Raw genomic sequence first — 17717 nt, 5'->3', positions numbered from 1 at the left:
CTAGTTATTCTAGTTAGAACATGTTGTAGCAGCGCGGACTAGTCACCCTAACTCACCGCAGGCATCTTGCAACTATCGATCACGTGCCGATATCCGGGGCAATGCCGCAATGGCAAAGTCTTGGAAAGCTTTCAACGACTCTTCCCTATGATGGTACCGAATACGACGAGATAATATCCTCCAGAGCCCTAGATGCATGTCTTTGTGATGTGTGTTTATTCCATTCGCATATGAAACGAGAGTCAAATAGCAGAAGAAATGCGGACACAACCGAGTACCACAGACCCTAAGACGAACCTGATAAATCGGCTAAAATATATTTGATAATGTAGTAGGTATGAAGTAACTAGACAGGAATCAAGACACAGAACTCCAAATACATGCTCACTTGCGCCACCCTCGGGCACATTATGATAAAGAGCGGGGCCCTCCTGGGCCATGGCCTATGCCCCTCTTTGGCTGCTAGTGGCCATCAATGTAATTTTCGTTTTGTTCTTCTTCTTTTTCTTGCCTCCACTGGATGAGGAAACGTTGTTTTGGTCTGCTGATGCCGTCTGAGCAAGTAGATCGGACTCCTGATGGGCAAACAACTCATCTTCCCAGCCCTGCCGCCACCCATCGTGCGCAAAAGCGTTCTGGACTTCAAAACTTGGGGACAGCGCACCCACTGCCGTCGTACCCCAGACAGTACGTACGCCTGGTGGACTGGTAGACGGAGAAGCCAAAGCCCCGAACCCTGAAGATGAGCGTGGGGGAGAGGCTGAGGAAGTGCCCGCGTCAAATGACGTTGAATCGACATGATTAGGGAGCGGTTGGAAATCACGAGGAGAAAATGGAGCTTCGCCGGCACTGGCATCTCCAATGCTTGGCCGCTTGCGTCGAGCTGCAGCCCATCGTTTGTCATCCTCTTCTTTCTCTGCGCGGATCCGATCCTTCTCTTCCCGGGCTTCCTTTTCTCGGTTACGTTTTCGCCGTTTATCGATTTCTGTGCGGAATTGCGCTAACACCTCGGGGACAACCACATCTCTCCAGTCGCACTCCAGGAAGTTGACCTCGCATCCCTGCGGAAGATGCCCAAGGTATTTCACCCGCTTGCGGAGCTCATCATCCACGGTATGGCCCGTTGATATGTGCTCCACTCGCGGAAGGATGGTCGCGGGAAACAGGGCATATTCTCCAAATGCAGCCTTCAAGATGCGAATATCCAAGGACGAGAGATAGAATTGAGGCAGGGCCTGATAGAAATGGTATGGGTGGTCTGATCCAGTAGAAGCTGGGGTTTGCTTGCTGCGGCCTTTTTCTTTAAGTTTAGCGCTGGAATCAGATTGAAGTTGTACTCCTTCCATATCTTTAGATATACCGTTTATGTCGTCCGTCGTAGCCGCCGGATCCGCCGTAACGGTGGATGGTGCAGCGGAGCTACTGGCGGGTGTGATTGCGGCCATGCGTCCTTTGACCGGGCGAACCTCAGGCGGGTTGCCAATGCCTTTCAACTTTTCTTTGGCATCCATGATGGAACCGATGGCTTTCCGGGTCCACGTATTCTCATCGCCAAACAGAAGCTCGTCTTCGACCTCCTGTCTGCGAAGGTCTTCGATTTCGGCATCATGCTGAGCGATCATGTAGTCTTCGCCGCCTTTCATTATTCGAGCATAATCGGCAACCTCGGCCACATGATACCATGGGACATCCTCGCCCGGAGCAAGAGTTTCAGATGCGTCACGAGGCAGTGCAAGTGTACTACCTGACTCACGCTTCACAAGCCTCAATACAACATCCCCACCCTCAACCGGAAGATCGCCTTCTTGACCACGGAACCACCTGACAGGTCGAGTCTCGGAGATATATACCGAGTCCCAGCAGATAGGACACTTCTTCCAACGGTGGCGTTTTTCAGGGACCATATTATCGTCGTCCGATGAGTGCATATATCGGATAAGGCACGGGAGGCAGAAAATATGACCACACCGTGCCATCCGAGGTGCAACAGGAGTGGACAAGCAAATGGGACAACTGGCAGCCTGAGTCTGAGCGGATACCAGTACTTGAAGAACCGAGGCCCAGTCGAGATGGACATCTGCATTGGCCGCCTGAGCATGAAAACTTTGATTCGGCATCACAATGAACCGGTAATTAGCGTGGACATATCGCGATTTGTCTACTGCACCCGCTCCCCAGGACGTATAGCGCCGTACATTGCGAGGTGGTGGTTGGTATTGCGGGCGTGGTGGGAGTGAAAAGTTCATCAAGTGGGTGATGGACGTCTGTCCCTTGCGGCTAGTAGTTGATTTCATGGCGGCCTAAATCACGGATTGGGGTTAGCAGGCGACTCTTGAGGAAAGTGAACCTGTTAACCCACCGATTCGTTATACTCGTCATCATCCAATAACCGGGGTTTCCTCTGGCGGTTGTGTTGATTCTTCCGAGCTTGGTTGTTCCGTGGTGTGGCCGAAGTCCTCGATGGTAAGCCTGGCCGAGAACTTCCAGAGCCTCCTACTCGCCTTTGGGAGCTGTTATCTGCCGGAGGTGTCGAGTGGAATGGAGTAGACGAAGATGTATTTGAACTGTTCACCACTTTGGAAGAGGGTGGGTTTGGTCCTCCGTTTGATGACATATCTCTGCGATATGTCTCGGTGCACCAGAGATCTTTCCGCTTGTCAATGAAGGATATAGACAAAGCGAGCCGACTGATCGAACAGGAGGCGAGGGGTTCTATGGGGCACTGGATAAACCCAGCAACTGATAAGAAGTCGATCAGCTAGCGGGCACCAGATCGAATGATCCACCAGATGCTCTAAGATGCTTCAAATTGAGCCGGAGATGTTAGAAAAGCCGAGATAAAAAAAGAAAATGCAACAGTGTCCCTTAGAGCCATGTAAAAATATGATGACGGTCGAGGGACGGCCCTCAGGGTGCCAGTTGGGAAGTAGAGAAGTCCAATTCGCCCCTCCCCGGTTACAAATCGTAATGTCACGTGAGCCAACAGTCCCGACGCAATTCGGTCCTTCAGCTTCATTTCACTTGGTGGATCGAGGCGTCTCTCGCACCTTCATCTCTTACCTCTCCTTTCTTTCATTCCATTAGCCTTCCACACAAGTTGCCAGTCTCTTTACCTAGAGAGCAACTTGTACAGCGATCTTTTTCTTTCCCGACTGCAACTGGTTCACCGGTCTCCTTCCACCAGTCCCAGCAACCCAACAGCTCTCCCGACCTAGTCTATCCTCCATTCCCTCTCTCCAGCAGATCCAACTCTCCACAACAAAATTCAACAGCTTTCACCAAGGCCACACCGAGGCCATGATGGCTGCCTAAATGCGCCAGCAGTTCCAGACTTTTCTTTCCTCTTGACTGCTATCGCGCATGGCGCTCATTTGAAGCAACGCGTGACCGAACGTGAAGATAACTTCTCCAACAGCCAAGTCGAGTCAAGATGAACCACCACCTTCCCGCCATGCCCCATGGGCAGCCACCCATGCCTCCATCCCGACGCCAGCAAGACTTCTCTTACAACCCTGGCCCCCCCCAACATGCGCACACCGCAGTACTTGGGGTACCCGCCCCATATGAATGGCCACATGCCTCAACCTTATTCACCGCAGCAATATCCTTACTGGTATCCGCCTTATGGACATATGCAGGCTCCTCCACGTCCATACCAGCCGAATTATGCGCCGATGATTGTGTCTTCTTATCCTCACTCGCAGCCTGTCATGGCACCCACACATATTCCTCAATCATTGCCCATGCATCAAAGGACCCCTACCCCTCTGCAGCCGATCATGTCGCCATCAACTATGCACCCTCCAATCCAACAGATGCAGCATGAAATGCAGGAATATCCTATGGCTCCGCCACAGCCAATTCAAGGATATCCCCTCTCATCTCCGCCCACTCAAGGATATCCCATCTCTTCCCCACCGCCTCAAGGATATCCTATCTCTTCTCCACCGCCCCAAGGATATCCCATTTCGTCTCCACCGCCCCAAGGCTATCCTATCTCGTCCCCGCCGCCGCAATGGGAGCCGACAGCCTACCTGCCACCGAAGCCTGCTTACAACCCACCAGTAAGTACTCACTCTTTTCCCAAGGTTAAGTTTGAATGTATGTTGACCGCTCATCTAGCTTCCTTGGCTCTCTGTTCCTGAGCAGCCTTTCCCAAAAAAGACCCCCCGCAGACGTCGCAAGGGCCGTGTGATGCAGTCATCAGTTGAGCTGCCTGTCAAAGACACACCGAAGGCCGTCGGAAGTGACGGAACTGAAGAGGCCCAGCCATCGTCTTTGCAAAACTCTTCGGAGCCTCAGACGCCAACAACCAACTTTCAACAGTCTGACGCAGACTCCACTCAGCCTACTACTCCTTCGTCAATCGCCAAGTCACAGGCGCAGCCGAAAAGCTCAAAGCTTGCTCCAGTTGTCCCAGTAGTGCCCAATATCCCGGTCACCCCACGCCGCCAGGCCAAGGATGACAGTGTCGCATCTGGAACGCCCAAGTCCACTGCCTCTGCTACCCCTGTTCCAGTGGTTGAATCGGATAAGGCTGCTTCTACTGAAGCCGAAGTAAGGTCGCCCGCGCCCGCCGCTCCCAAGTCTTGGGCCGACCTAGTCCGCTCCAAGGCATCGGCGAAAGCGGCGAGTGCCGCTGCTGCCGCGGCTTTGGCCGAGCCGAACGGATTGTCTACACAGAAGAACGAATCCCTTGCACATGTCCTGAGCAGCTTAGGAGAAGACGTGACACAATACAGTGACAGGATCGCATTCCTTGAACCCAGAGGCCTGGTCAACACTGGAAACATGTGCTACATGAATTCCGTGTTGCAGATTCTTGTCTCGTGCACCCCCTTCTACCAGTTCCTCGATCACCTTGGCCGACGTGCTGCACACACATTCAACAGTGACCTTCCTTTGATTGATGCAATGATCATGTTCATGAGGGAGTTCCGTGTTATTGACGCGGCCACTTCGGAAGAGCAACTTCGTCTCAGGCTAAAACCCAATGAGCTAGAGCAATATGGCGAGGCTTTCGTACCTGACTTTGTTTATGACATGGTTCGACAGCTGCCGCGATTCAGAGATATGCGACGTGGACATCAGCAGGATGCTCAAGAGTTCTTGGGATTCCTTCTCGAGGAGATGCACGAGGAGTGCGCTCGCGCTGAAAAGCACACCGCTGCAAAGGAAGACAGTAAAGACAGTGATGTCAATGGCTGGCTAGAGGTCGGCCACAAGCAAAAGGCAGCAGTCACTCAACTGTCTGGCTCTCTTGCTGCTGAGTCGCCTGTCACCCGAATCTTCGGGGGCAAGCTTCGATCGGAATTCAAGGTTCCTGGCAACAAAACTTCCGTCACGTTGGAGCCTTACCAGCCTTTGCAACTCGACATCGGCTCGCACGATGTCAACAACATTATTGACGCCCTCAAAGGATTAACGAAGCCCGAAAGCATTCAGGGCGATTTCAACTCGTCACGCGGTCCCAATGTCACTGCGACCAAACAAATTTTCATTGAGACCCTGCCCCCTGTTCTTATCCTCCATCTCAAGCGCTTCCAGTATGACAGTGCCACGGGAGCCACTCAGAAGATCTGGAAGAAGGTTGGGTATCCCTTGGACTTGGAGCTTCCGCGTGAGGTCTTCCCGGCCCATCAGCGCAACGCCATGGCGACCCAAGGAGGCCCTCCCAAATATCGTCTTATGGGTGTCATCTACCACCACGGCAAGAATGCTAGCGGCGGTCACTACACGGTCGATGTCCGGCGCCAAGAGGGCAAGGAGTGGATTCGCCTGGATGATACTGTTATTCGACGCATCCGCAGCGAGGATGTGGCTGAAGCTGGTGGCGAGGAAGATCCTAAGGTCATCGCTGCCGTTCTCGAACAGCACAAAAACAGCAAGATGCCTAACGGCAACATTTACGACCACATCGACCAAGACGATATGGACTCGACTGACAGTGACAAGGGTTGGAGCCAAGTCAACGGCGCCAACGGTCATTCGCGCAGAAAATCCATGACTCCGAAATCTGCCACTCCGTCTCCTAACCATTCTGGGACCCGAACTCCCCTTGGTCGCTACGGCTCCCGCGACAGCAAAGTCGCCTATCTATTGTTCTATCAGCGCATGGATTAAGATGTTCTGCCCAATATCTTCGCCACGGGGCTGGGCGTCCGTTTCTCGATGAAGCATTGCTCAATCAACATTCAACACCCTACTTTCTACGACCCATCAAGCCTTGTGTCTTCCGCAAATTCCCATGCATCCTGATCATCATTTACAGAGATCATCTTCGGCCTGTATCGACAGGCCATACATAACATCATTCATCAACATAGGCGAGGTTGGTCCATTGTGTTTACAGCTCGCCTTTGCACATGAAACACATCTTACGGTGGGGTCAGAGAAAGAAGGATACAATCTAGGTCATGGCGGTTCCTTGATACGTATCTCTTCTCAATGACTCTACCTTCATATCCCACAACTTCGAAACATGCATCTCCAGCCCCGTTTCTTGACTCTTTCCCCTCCGACTCTGATGACCCAAAATCATTTCCCATTCCATGACTCATTGTCCTTTTCAGCCAGTTGATTTCTCTTTCCTATCTCTGGGCTGTATCTTATGGGATTGTCGATTTCGGATACCCTTCTTCGTTTTCTCGTGGATACATCTTCCAAAGTCGTTGCCTGGTTGCTTGCAAACGGGCAGAAAAGCCAGTTTTCCAGCTTTTTCTATCAATTTCCTTACTTTGCCATGTCATTTTGACTGGCCTGGATACAGGGATCTTGTGACGAAGTCACGAATTTCCTTGTCTCATCGATTCCCCTGTTTGCATACAAAGGCAGGCGTTGAAGAAGGCTGGGCTTGCTCTGCCTGGGGCGTCGGTTGTTTTGCTCATGGGAGGAAGGGAATGACTGTCCTAAAGGACATTGGACTGGTAGTTGAGTTGCGAGACAATACCAAGTGTGTTATGCCCAAAAAGCCTGCTTTTATCCAAAAAAAAAAATTTCAAAGGAATTCTATTCTAAACTGTTCGTTCGATACGTATACCTATCACTTCCATTCATGGAGATGTAGTTAATACTCGTAGTCGTTATGACATCTGCATACAGCGAATCTAACGAATAGTTACTCTAAGCATGTATATTGGAATCAAGCATGAAAGACAGGCATATCCTTGTCCTCCCATGACAGAGCATCATCAACATCCTCCACAAATTCAAACCCAAGAGCCCTCCAATTCAGCTCCTTCCGCCAATGCAATCCATAGTACTCCCTTTCACCCTGCCCATCCACATCTGCGCCAGCCGCACCCTCATCCGCAACCGGCGCAATAACCGGCTCAGAAGCAAGTCCGCCACTGACTAACCTCCCCCGTCTGGGGAAGATGACAGCCCGGAACCGGGAGAGCAGGATTCCCATCGAGCAGCACAGACACGGTTCGTGGGAAAGATAGACGTCAAGGTCTGTGCATAGATAGCCGCCCTGTGAGCGGGTGCGGATGCGTGGTGTAGGTGGAATTGGGATCGAAGGGTCTGCTATAATGGTAGACGGGGGTGGAGCTGGGAGAGGTGGGTGTTCAAGTTGGGATTGAGAAGGGTTTGGGGGATCGATGAGGTCTGATTCTGGGTTTGGGTCTTCATGTTTTCTCTTCAATGGTGAGGAAGGGGATTGAGGTTGGTCGGAGGAGGAGTCTGGTTGGTGGCGATATAAGAAGTATGATTCGAATGGGCTCAGTGTGTCCACTGTCTCTGGCGGAGGCTGTTCTGATTTGGGATCTGACGGATCTGCATCATGTTCTCGTCGCCAGCGAGCTACCATATCGACAGCACGCATTAGCGCATGTAATTCTGGTCCACCCTCGAGGTCTGAATTGTATGACATGCTGGCCGGATTGGGCACTATCCCTTCGTGAAGCTGTGCTTGTGATGGCGCGCCTGCTTCAGAGCGAGAGTAGCGCGCATCACCCGCAACTGCGAGGACGGCTTCGTCCCATTCTGCGGTAGTATCGTGGCTATTGTAACCTGCATCCAGTATTTCTGCCTCGATTGCTGGGTCAACTATCACTGCGCCTACGCCCCGGCCTAGCCCTGATTGTTCTGCTTCCTCTGCCACTTTACACGCCAGGGAGAGGTAGTATCCTGCGCGCTGTTCGATGGATTCCTGTGCGCGTTTCAAAGTCTGAGGGGGCGGTACGACAGTGGCGCGAGACGCGGCTGGATTGAAGACCACCGGCCAGAGGGTGTTGCTCCATGTTTCGGCTTGTGTGATGTTGAAAGGTGGGTAGAGGGGGACTTTCGTAGGGTAAAGGTCGATAGTTGGTGAAGAACCAGGACTTGAAGCTTCTGCGGTTTCATTCACAGAGGGATCATTTGCGGCCGGAGTTGCATTTGGCGCAAACGGAGCAAGTAGAGCTTTGAGCGTGGCGAGATCGGGTAGAGGAGGTGAGATGAGGACGAAGATAGTTTGAGTCGCTGGTATAGGATGTGTGCTGCTCTCAATTGCTGCCCGCAGGGTTGGCGGGAGTTGCTCTTTCTTAGCGAAGCGACGGAGGTGGGAGAGCGGGAGGGCAGCATCTCGAGGGAAAGCAGAGTCAAGAGCCCTAATTTGGGAATTAATCATGTGTCTGACCTGAGCCAGTACGGATGACTTACTTGATCACTTTGGAGGCAGACTTTACATTGACTTCTGCGACAAACGCATCGGCTGTTTCGGTCAGTAGACCGTTGTCGCAAGATGGCGTTGTAGGGCATACCAAAGTCTTCTAGGGGTCTTGTTTCTTGAACTGTTCGAATAGGTGTCACTTGTCCACTAAGAGGTTTCAGATCTGCAATTGCTTTTCTGATCTCCATTGCGGCCATCTCATTTGGCGCCATTCATGCGCGGGGCTGAGATAAAGTGTATTGGGCGTTGCACATGTGAACCCAATGGCAGAGCCTCGAGTTTGATAGCGATGTTTTCAATGAATCGAATGCGTCCTCGATTACACGCATCGATTTCAATTGGGCGCAAGAGTATTGTCTGGATTTGAACGAGAAAAGAATTGGAAGCTATACAAAGTTGGGAGCAAACAGTGCAAACCCCGCCGCAGACCGCTTCGGGTTATCGCCAGTACTTAGGCAGCCCTAACTTACGTTTCTAGCTTCGAACGATGAGTCTTTGAATGTATACATGATAGACAGTCAATTGATGCATCAGGTGAGAGTCTAGACCATAGGGACCCCAAGAAGAGGAATGTAGCTATGGCAATGACTGTCCCCTCTTTATCCCCGCACTCTCAGCCCTATGAGCGACAATAGCATGCAGAGCAAATACGCAGAGCGGAGGGGCTTTTGGGATCTAGATGCTTGATTTGAGCGAACAATAGTCAATGTTGGAGTGTCAGATGATTCTAAACTATAAACAGTGAAGAGAGTTGCTAATTTGTCCATAGAAATCACCTCGTCTCATAAGAGATCAAACGCCCATTGCGCTGTAGAGGAAACAAGATCGCTGAAAACAAGGAACAGGGCATCGCCCTCAACATTTGGTAGATGCTGAAATAGATCCCTGTCCCAAAGCGCCAAATCTGATGCGGGTGCTCCTTGATATTAGAAGCGAAGGAAAGCAACGGTGCTCTGGAATCCCACACCATCACTCCTCTAATGCAAGTGATATATATTAAATCACGCCGCCAGTGACTTGGCGGGTGAAGCACATGAAAATCCACTTCCATGGCTGACTCGAGACCTGCCCGAGTGGTCCAGGGTGAAACGTAATGCGTGCAGCTTCGGCGAGACGTCGAAAGGCGGCATGCTGGTCCGGCCTCATGCTGGAGCAGGACCAGCTGCTGGAGCAATACCAGTTACGTCAGCTTTCGCACTGCCGTTCTGACAGACGCCTTCGATTTCGAACCCGTCGCACCGATCAACGAGGCTCTGATAGTAGTCCACCAGCACTTCCGGCTGTGGAACAATGCGCCATTCAACCCGGAACAAGAAATCTAGTTCCAGCATGGCTAATTCCGGCATGCCAATGCCACCCACTCGAGCATACGTCTTGTTGGTCCAGAAACTATCGCTGAGCCCCTTGCTGGCGACCGTGGCGCTAGTAATCAGGAACCGATGAATAGTCAAACTGGAAACGGTGAAGGCGGGGTACAATGCGCAGAGGCGGTCGATGTAGTAGACCATGCTGAGGAGAATAGGGGGAGAAAGCGTGGCGTGCGTCGTCAATCGCTGCAGGTAATCTTGCACAGAAATTCGGGGCGGAGAGCGTGAGTGGAAACGAGTGAGCCGACCTTGGTGTAGTGGGATCTTGTCGTTAAATCGGATCAATTCCATCAACATGCTGGAAATCAGCACCACCATGTCACGAGGATCGGCCAGTTCATATTGTGTGGGCAACATCTTTACATCTGGTTTAGAGGGCCGCATGCGCTTGGACTGCGACCTCTCCAGATCCTCGCCATCGTAGTCCGCCGGCGACGCATCCGATGGGTGATGGTCGGTGTGGCTGTTGCGCTTGTTGGAATTCGGGGTAGGGGCGGGCATCGAGGGAGCAGAGGAAGAGCAAGAAGGAGCTGGGGGTGGGGTTGTAGCTGTGGTAGCCGCCGTAGTGGTCACAGCAGGAGGGGGAGCGGTTGATTGGGATGCGGGAACCAAGGCCGAATTGTTGGCTAGGGTCTTGGGAGTGTCGGTGGATGTAGACGCGCGCCCGCGCTGAGGATCTAAAGTTTCAGGGGAGGAGGGATCGACGGTATGTCGGTTGAAGGCTGAACGAAGTTCCTGAATGGCTAGACGCGAGGATCGAGGACTATTGAACTGTGGAGCGCTGGGCTCATAATGGGGATGCGAATGCGGCCCCGAGGTTGCAGGAAGCGGGGAGCGCAAAGCGACCGTAGAAGGCGAGGGTGAAGATGCCAACATTGTGTGGTGATTGAGTTATTGAGGAATGCTGGGAGTCTGAGCATTCACAGTGTGAGGCTAGACCACGTGGGCGCACAGTCAAACGGGGCGCAGGCGCTGTGTAAGGCGTGGGTACGCGGCCGGCCTCATTCTCAGAGGCTTTGGAAAATTTAGAAAGCAAGAGGAGACAGTTGTCAGGATAAATGGAAGAAATGGAGAAGAGGGGTTTGGTGAACTGGGGGAGATTACTCCGAATACTAATGACCCCGAAATAAATACGAAGTAGAAAGGGGCGAAGACCGTCGGGCCCTGGAAGGAAGGTTGAAAATCTTGTTCTTTGTGAGGTAATTACATTCATGCTGTCACTGGCTGGAAGCGTTCTGGTGACCGTACTATTACAGTACATGTATTTTTTCTTTGATCTCGAAATCACATTTACTTCGTATATTATTGTCATAAAAGGTGATTAGATATTGCTGTATGATAGCTATATGTAGGGAGATGTGATCATTCAATCAAGGTGGGTTAGGCCAAGCTACCTAAGAGACCCAGAACGATCGCTCCGATCATCTACTCCAACATGGCGGTAATCGCATGACTTCCTTGCTCCTCACTAACCACAAGGCTCAATCTGTTATAGACAGGGGCGAATCGCCGAGGAGTCTATGATATCTAGCACCAGCTGTTTATTGGGTATATTCTCGTAAGTTATACCTCACAGTACTATGAATCGATAGTTAAGTGACATCCTCTAACAGTCGTTACAGTATGTACTTCGGTAAGATTCCCACGAAGAGCGGGAGTCCCATGGACCTACTCGACTCTAACTGAGTCTAGTTAGACTGCCAAGCATTGGCTAAGTTATCTATCAAATCCAACCACTCAATCGATGCATCTATACAATGTACGTACATAGCATGTCTGAATGCTTCATGTGACCTATGACCAATGATCTGATCCCGCTTATCTATGCTGTGATGCCCTAGGACAGTGGGCATGGTTAGAACAAGACATACTAATTAACTATCCAAGACCGAGTCACCGAGTTGGGTGGAATCCTTTGTCAGTAATGTAACCTTGATCAGAACATAGTTGAAGCAGACGAGCTGAGCGAACATAAAGCAGGAAACCTTGTGCATAGAGTACTAAGAGTAGTTACTAGTAGTAGTAGCAGTAGTAGTACATGTTGAATGTGAATATCCTAAGGGACGAAGGTATCGGGGCGGAGTCGGTGTGATGTGGCATAATCGCAGCCGAAGTGCGGAGTACCCGGGGACCTTTAAGCCCCGGACCTACTGACCGGCTTGCCACATGATCACATCCTACCTTACTACATCTTCGCCCTACACAATTCCGCCATTGCCAGAGACACCTTCTTCATTGTACTAGCATCTCAAAAGTGCTTGAGCTTGAGTCAAATAAAAGGACGACGTCGAAATCCTCCCGTTGGGAGGGGCTGATCGCCGGATGATGACGCGAGCCGCACCGCCGCTTCTGCTGCAGCTACAGAGCGCTGAAACGGCTTCCTCTCAAATTAAAGCCCTGCGCGCTCTGAAGAATGCATTGATCGGCCATGACCAGAAAAAGGAAGCCTACATTACTGGAGGAATCATCCCAGTTTTGGCCCAGGTCTTGACCACGAGGTGGCCGGGAACGGCGGAGTTTGATCAATCAATATCGCAATCAGATCGGTCTACACAGACAGCCCCGGATGACCTTGAAGTATGTCTTCAAGCGACTTGGATTGTCGGCAGCTTGGCGCAAGGTATGGAAAAGTACGGATACGAATTTGAGACTGCCGAGAAATTAACTCCAGAGCAGGTGGCCCGACATTTCTCTCCCCACTGTTTGCTAGCAACATCCTCCCAACCCTAATTACAATCCTCTCATCCCCGGACTGCCCCGTCTCAGTCGGCCTTCCAATTTTACGACTTTTGAACACCATTGCGGACCGGTTACCATTACAGAGCCAGGAACAATGGCCTCGCGACACACAGCTTGCGGATCTTGTCTTTGCTCCTGCAAATATCACAGCTCTTAGACGTATCATCTCCCAAGAGTACAAGAGCATGCACAGCCAGACTGCTATTGAATTGGCGGCTGCTCTGATCGGCAAGTTATGCACAGAGGAGACCCATAAGACGGCATTGGCAGAACTCGGGGTGCTGGACGCCTTGGCGCTCAAGATTGCCTCGTTTGTTGTGGCCAAGGGCTTTGTCCTGCCAGGTGCGGAGGCTCATCTTAAGGAGCCCGGCGCATTGGAGGCTTTACCGCTCCCGGCCCCCGAGTCCGCCAAGCTAGCACCGATTCTACGCGCCGTTGCTGTCATCATTGAACAATCCAAATGGAGAGCTGAGCACTTCCTGTCATCCCCTGGTATCGTGACTGTGTTTCCTAAAGAAGTCCCCGGATTTGCGCCGTCCGACATTAAGAAAGGCCCATGGGGCTCCACATACTTGTCGGGCTCTGCAGTGCCCCGTGATCGAGGCGGCAATCCCATGGACCAGCTCTTGCCTTCAGTTCCTCTAGCACACACAAAATCTTCGTCCAATTCTGCCAACTTTCCACCCTTGGGTCATGGAGGTTCACAGCGTCGCGCTAACCATTCCTACCCCACGCCCTTTTCACTGCCCGAGAAACCGATGCCAGAAGACGACGAGAATGCTGTGATTCCATGGCTGCTCTGTATGATCCGCTCAGAGAGTGGTATGGTACGGTTGATGTCTGCACGTCTGGTCACAGTGCTCTTTCGATTAGGATTGGCGAAGAAACACCGCATCCTGATGCTCAGTTATCTGGTTATCCCTATCTTGGTGCAGATGTTTGAAAAGGACTTTCGACTGCCGGATGAAGAAGGGGACATTTATGACGGCCTGCTCTCCCCGACCCAGCGATTGAAGGAAGAGGCACCGGCCGTGTTAGCCCACTTGGTCGTGGATGATCAGGAACTGCAGAAACACGCAGTCGAAGGCAATGCACTCAAGCGATTGTCACAACTTCTTAAAGAGACTTACAATCCAATCACTGAGCACTCGCGGCCGATGTGGCATGCAGAGGATGTCCCGGCCCGGGACCTCGAGTCTCTTCCCCAGGAGTGCCGGCTGGGGCCTTCCGGTTACTCTCCAACCCTTTGCCATGTAATGCGCTACCGAGAAAACATTCTCAAGGCTTTAGCCGCACTGGTCCCATTCAAGGATGAGTATCGCAAGGCAATTTGTGAGCACGGCGTGGTGCCTTACATCATCGATGCCCTCAAGCCAAGGCCTAGTGATGCACCAGCTAATGATTCGATGCCCAATAATACTGCAAAGGATGGGAATCCAACGCCGACTATTCTAGCAGCTTGTGGCGCAGCTCGAATGCTGACCAGATCTGTGAGCGTTCTAAGGACTAGTCTTATTGATGCCGGTGTGGCCCAGCCCTTGTTCGCCCTTCTTCACCACTCCGATGTCGAGGTGCAGACTGCAGCAACGGCTGCGATCTGTAACTTGGCCTTGGACTTCAGTCCGATGAAAGAGGTTTGTCACTGTCACCCCTTGTCCACAAAGTCTGCAGCTAAGATTATCTTCCCAGGCAATCATCTCTTCCAAAATCGTTCCTATTCTTTGTAAAAATGCCCGCTCACCCAACACTAAACTACAGATCGAGTCATTGTGGGCCCTCAAGCACATGGTCTATGATACCGGGAACGACATCCGGATGAACATCATTGAAGGTCTATATCCCAGGTGGATATTGGAGGTCATCAAACAGGATCCGCTCCGGGCAGTGGTTCGGCGAGGGGTCGATGATGAATCGGACCAAGGTTCTGGGTTCGCCATGGGTCGATCTAACTCGGCCGGCGAACAGGTTGATATTCTGAACCCGGTTCCAGATGCAGCTCAGTGGGACGAGGACCTTAAGATGACGGACACTATGCCCCCTTCCAAGATGAGTCTGGACATGTTCCTCCCTGACGCAAGACGCCGACGGAAACTTGCTCTATACGGAACACTGGCCCAAACAACACAGTCTCGACAGGACGACATCGCTGTCCAGGAGCAAACATTTGATTTGCTGCGCAACATGGTCTGCGGCCGGGATGCAAACGAGATGATTGATTATATCTTCATGGAACTCGGCGAGAATGGCTTACTCGACAGCCTCGCAGCTACACTTCGCCCACGCACGATTCAACTACCTCATCGTCGCGAGTCCGGTGCTCAGATCACTCAGACCCTCCACGTCCCCAATGAGATTATCCTGTCGGCGATCTCTCTCATAATCCACTTAGCAGCTGGACACCCGCGCCACCGGCATCTCATCGCATTCCACCGTGACCTGCTACCATCCATTGGCAATTACTTCAACCACTCCAGCAAAGATATTCGGTCCTCTTGTGTCTGGGTGGTTATAAACCTCATTTATGAAGAGGATCATCATGACTATGAGGGTTGCCGGGATCGCGCGATTAGGGTTCGTTCCCTTGGGCTTGGAGAAAAGTTGGCTAGTCTCAAGGATGATGTCGAGTTGGACACGAAGGAGCGCACTAAGACTGCATTGCATCTGTTGAACAAGCTGGCTCCTGTTTAGTCAATACATTGTGAATGACAATTTCAGATCCATTGCATATGAGCGCTTAGTCCATAATAACATGGGAAGCAAGCGGGATCGGGTCTGTGTACGAGATTGCTGTTCGATATGGAGTTCTTATTGTTATGTATGAGTAGTTGTGAATGATCGTCCAAATATAAGCAGATTCTTCTTCTAAAAAGTGCTCTCCAACCTATTACTTAACAAGGTCTGTCGAAATAGTTGAGGCCTACACAGTACTTATAGGTACCAGGTAGGTGAGGTTGTATGGACCTTTCAGCCAAGGGTCCCTGTTCTAATCTATATAGCCACCTATAGTGAAGCTTCTCATACTTGGGTAATCTCGAGTTTCAATTCCATGCTGGAGCTTCGAGGATTGTAGGTAGCCTGTATAGTTGTCCCCCAAGCGGATAAGTTATGCAGCTACTCCGTACTGCAAACAGCTAGCTGCGGATCGGATCTCGGCCGAGTTTAGTTGGATATTGAGATGTGGTGTGTCTGTCAATTGGATGTTTTATGTATATAGCAATTGAATAGTATTGAATAGTATTGAAGGTACAATATATAGAAGATATAGTTACTGTGTAGAAGTAGTTAAGAGTGTAAGTAGCGGAATTGACCTCCTCACCGGGCGGCCCCGATCTGGAAAAGCTGACTAAGACGGCAAAACCGAGTTGTTGGGAAAAAAGAAAAAGGCGCTTTATGCTTATCACTTGGGCTCCTCCTTCATCTTCAATTCATATACAAAATGCTCTTCCGTTCAGTTCGTACTGCGCCTTTGCGCCGCGCCTTCACTCCTCTTGCCCGTCGTACTGTCACCACCGACGCCGCTTCCGCCAATGTCGAGAGCCCGGTGCCCCAGGTTTGTTGAGTGGACTAATATCTTTCCCAGATTGAGGCTGACGGAGCTTGATAACAGGAAGATGACAAGCTGTTCACTGTCCGTCTCTCCGATGAGAGCTTCGAGACCTACGAGCTCGACCCGCCCCCGTACACTCTCGAGACCTCTAAGAAGGAGCTGAAGCAGATGTACTACGATATGGTTGCGATCAGGTACAATCCACCCCCATTGAAAAACGCGATTCTTTCTAGAAGAAAAAGGAAAGGCAAGCTGGAGCTAGTGCTGATATGTTTGACAGACGTATGGAAATGGCCGCCGATCGTTTGTACAAGGAGAAGAAGATCCGTGGTTTCTGCCATCTGTCAACCGGACAGGAAGCCGTCGCTGTCGGTATCGAGCACGCCATCGACCGCATGGACAAGATCATCACTGCCTACCGTTGTCACGGTTTCGCCATGATGCGCGGTGGTACCGTCAAGTCCATCATCGGTGAGCTTCTCGGCCGTCGCGAGGGTATCGCGTACGGCAAGGGTGGTTCCATGCACATGTTCGCTCCCAACTTCTACGGTGGAAACGGTATTGTCGGTGCCCAGGTGCCCGTCGGCGCCGGTCTGGCTTTCGCCCAGCAGTACAACGAGCAGCCCAACACCTCCATCGTTCTGTACGGTGACGGTGCCTCCAACCAGGGCCAGGTCTTCGAGGCCTTCAACATGGCCAAGCTGTGGAACTTGCCTGTTCTCTTCGGCTGTGAGAGTATGTATTCCGCAGACAACCCTTTCAAACCGCAGACATGCTAACCTATATTTTCTTCTTCAGACAACAAGTACGGCATGGGTACCTCCGCCTCCCGTTCCTCCGCTCTGACCGAGTACTACAAGCGTGGCCAGTACATCCCCGGACTGAAGGTCAACGGCATGGACGTCCTCGCCACCAAGGCCGCCGTGCAGTACGGAAAGGAGTACGCCATCTCCGGCAAGGGCCCCCTCGTCTTCGAGTACGTCACCTACCGCTACGGTGGCCACTCCATGTCCGACCCCGGTACCACCTACCGCAGTCGCGAGGAGATCCAGCGCATGCGCAGCACCAACGACCCCATCGCCGGCCTCAAGCAGAAGATGCTCGAGTGGGGCGTTACCACCGAGGAGGAGCTCAAGTCTCTCGACAAGACTGCCCGTGCCAACGTCGACGCCGAGGTCGCCGAGGCCGAGGAGATGCCGGTTCCTGATAACACTTCTCGCATTCTCTTCGAGGATATTTACGTCCGTGGTTCGGAGCCTAAGTGGATGCGTGGTCGTACTGTTGATGAGACTTTCTACTACTAGTTTCAATGTCGAAGGTCTGAGGGGTGGGCGAGCCCCTTTAATCGTGTGAAATGATCCAGATATACATTCCTGGGTCGTTTTATTTATCTGTAATTTAGCCCGACTAT

General features: G+C 51.7%; 6 protein-coding genes across 6 annotated transcripts; 3 read left to right on the top strand and 3 right to left on the bottom strand.

The window, feature by feature from the left end:
• Positions 1-443: 443 nt before the first annotated feature.
• Positions 444-2614, bottom strand: N7515_000135 (RING-type E3 ubiquitin transferase MAG2; the record flags this gene model as incomplete). The annotated part of the gene is made up of 2 exons (XM_056660879.1): positions 444-2300; positions 2360-2614. 2 exons carry the CDS (start codon positions 2612-2614, stop codon positions 444-446), a joined length of 2112 nt encoding a protein of 703 aa, XP_056526045.1.
• An 844-nt stretch (positions 2615-3458) lies between these two features.
• N7515_000134 (mRNA-binding ubiquitin-specific protease UBP3) lies at positions 3459-6123 on the top strand (the record flags this gene model as incomplete). The annotated part of the gene is made up of 2 exons (XM_056660878.1): positions 3459-4064; positions 4123-6123. The coding sequence occupies 2 exons, from the start codon at positions 3459-3461 to the stop codon at positions 6121-6123; spliced, it is 2607 nt and encodes an 868-aa protein (XP_056526044.1).
• Positions 6124-7141: 1018 nt separating this feature from the next.
• N7515_000133 (putative tRNA-specific adenosine-34 deaminase subunit Tad3) lies at positions 7142-8841 on the bottom strand (the record flags this gene model as incomplete). Its single annotated transcript, XM_056660877.1, has 3 exons — positions 7142-8591; positions 8644-8695; positions 8745-8841. The coding sequence occupies 3 exons, from the start codon at positions 8839-8841 to the stop codon at positions 7142-7144; spliced, it is 1599 nt and encodes a 532-aa protein (XP_056526043.1).
• Positions 8842-9795: 954 nt separating this feature from the next.
• On the bottom strand, positions 9796-10896 carry phoB (regulatory cyclin phoB; the record flags this gene model as incomplete). The annotated part of the gene is made up of 1 exon (XM_056660876.1): positions 9796-10896. The coding sequence occupies one exon, from the start codon at positions 10894-10896 to the stop codon at positions 9796-9798; it is 1101 nt and encodes a 366-aa protein (XP_056526042.1).
• Positions 10897-12342: 1446 nt separating this feature from the next.
• Positions 12343-15447, top strand: N7515_000131 (armadillo repeat protein; the record flags this gene model as incomplete). Its single annotated transcript, XM_056660875.1, has 3 exons — positions 12343-12640; positions 12697-14393; positions 14449-15447. 3 exons carry the CDS (start codon positions 12343-12345, stop codon positions 15445-15447), a joined length of 2994 nt encoding a protein of 997 aa, XP_056526041.1.
• Positions 15448-16195: 748 nt separating this feature from the next.
• Positions 16196-17610, top strand: N7515_000130 (pyruvate dehydrogenase (acetyl-transferring) subunit E1 alpha; the record flags this gene model as incomplete). The annotated part of the gene is made up of 4 exons (XM_056660874.1): positions 16196-16309; positions 16367-16500; positions 16587-17041; positions 17105-17610. 4 exons carry the CDS (start codon positions 16196-16198, stop codon positions 17608-17610), a joined length of 1209 nt encoding a protein of 402 aa, XP_056526040.1.
• Positions 17611-17717: the final 107 nt, after the last annotated feature.

Source organism: Penicillium bovifimosum, assembly GCF_028826915.1.
Source record: "Penicillium bovifimosum strain IBT 22155 chromosome Unknown utg000001l_segment0_segment0, whole genome shotgun sequence".
NCBI classification, from domain to species: domain Eukaryota; kingdom Fungi; phylum Ascomycota; class Eurotiomycetes; order Eurotiales; family Aspergillaceae; genus Penicillium; species Penicillium bovifimosum.
The sequence above is the reverse complement of the archived record's forward strand: the minus strand, read 5'-3'. Positions and strand labels throughout refer to the sequence as shown.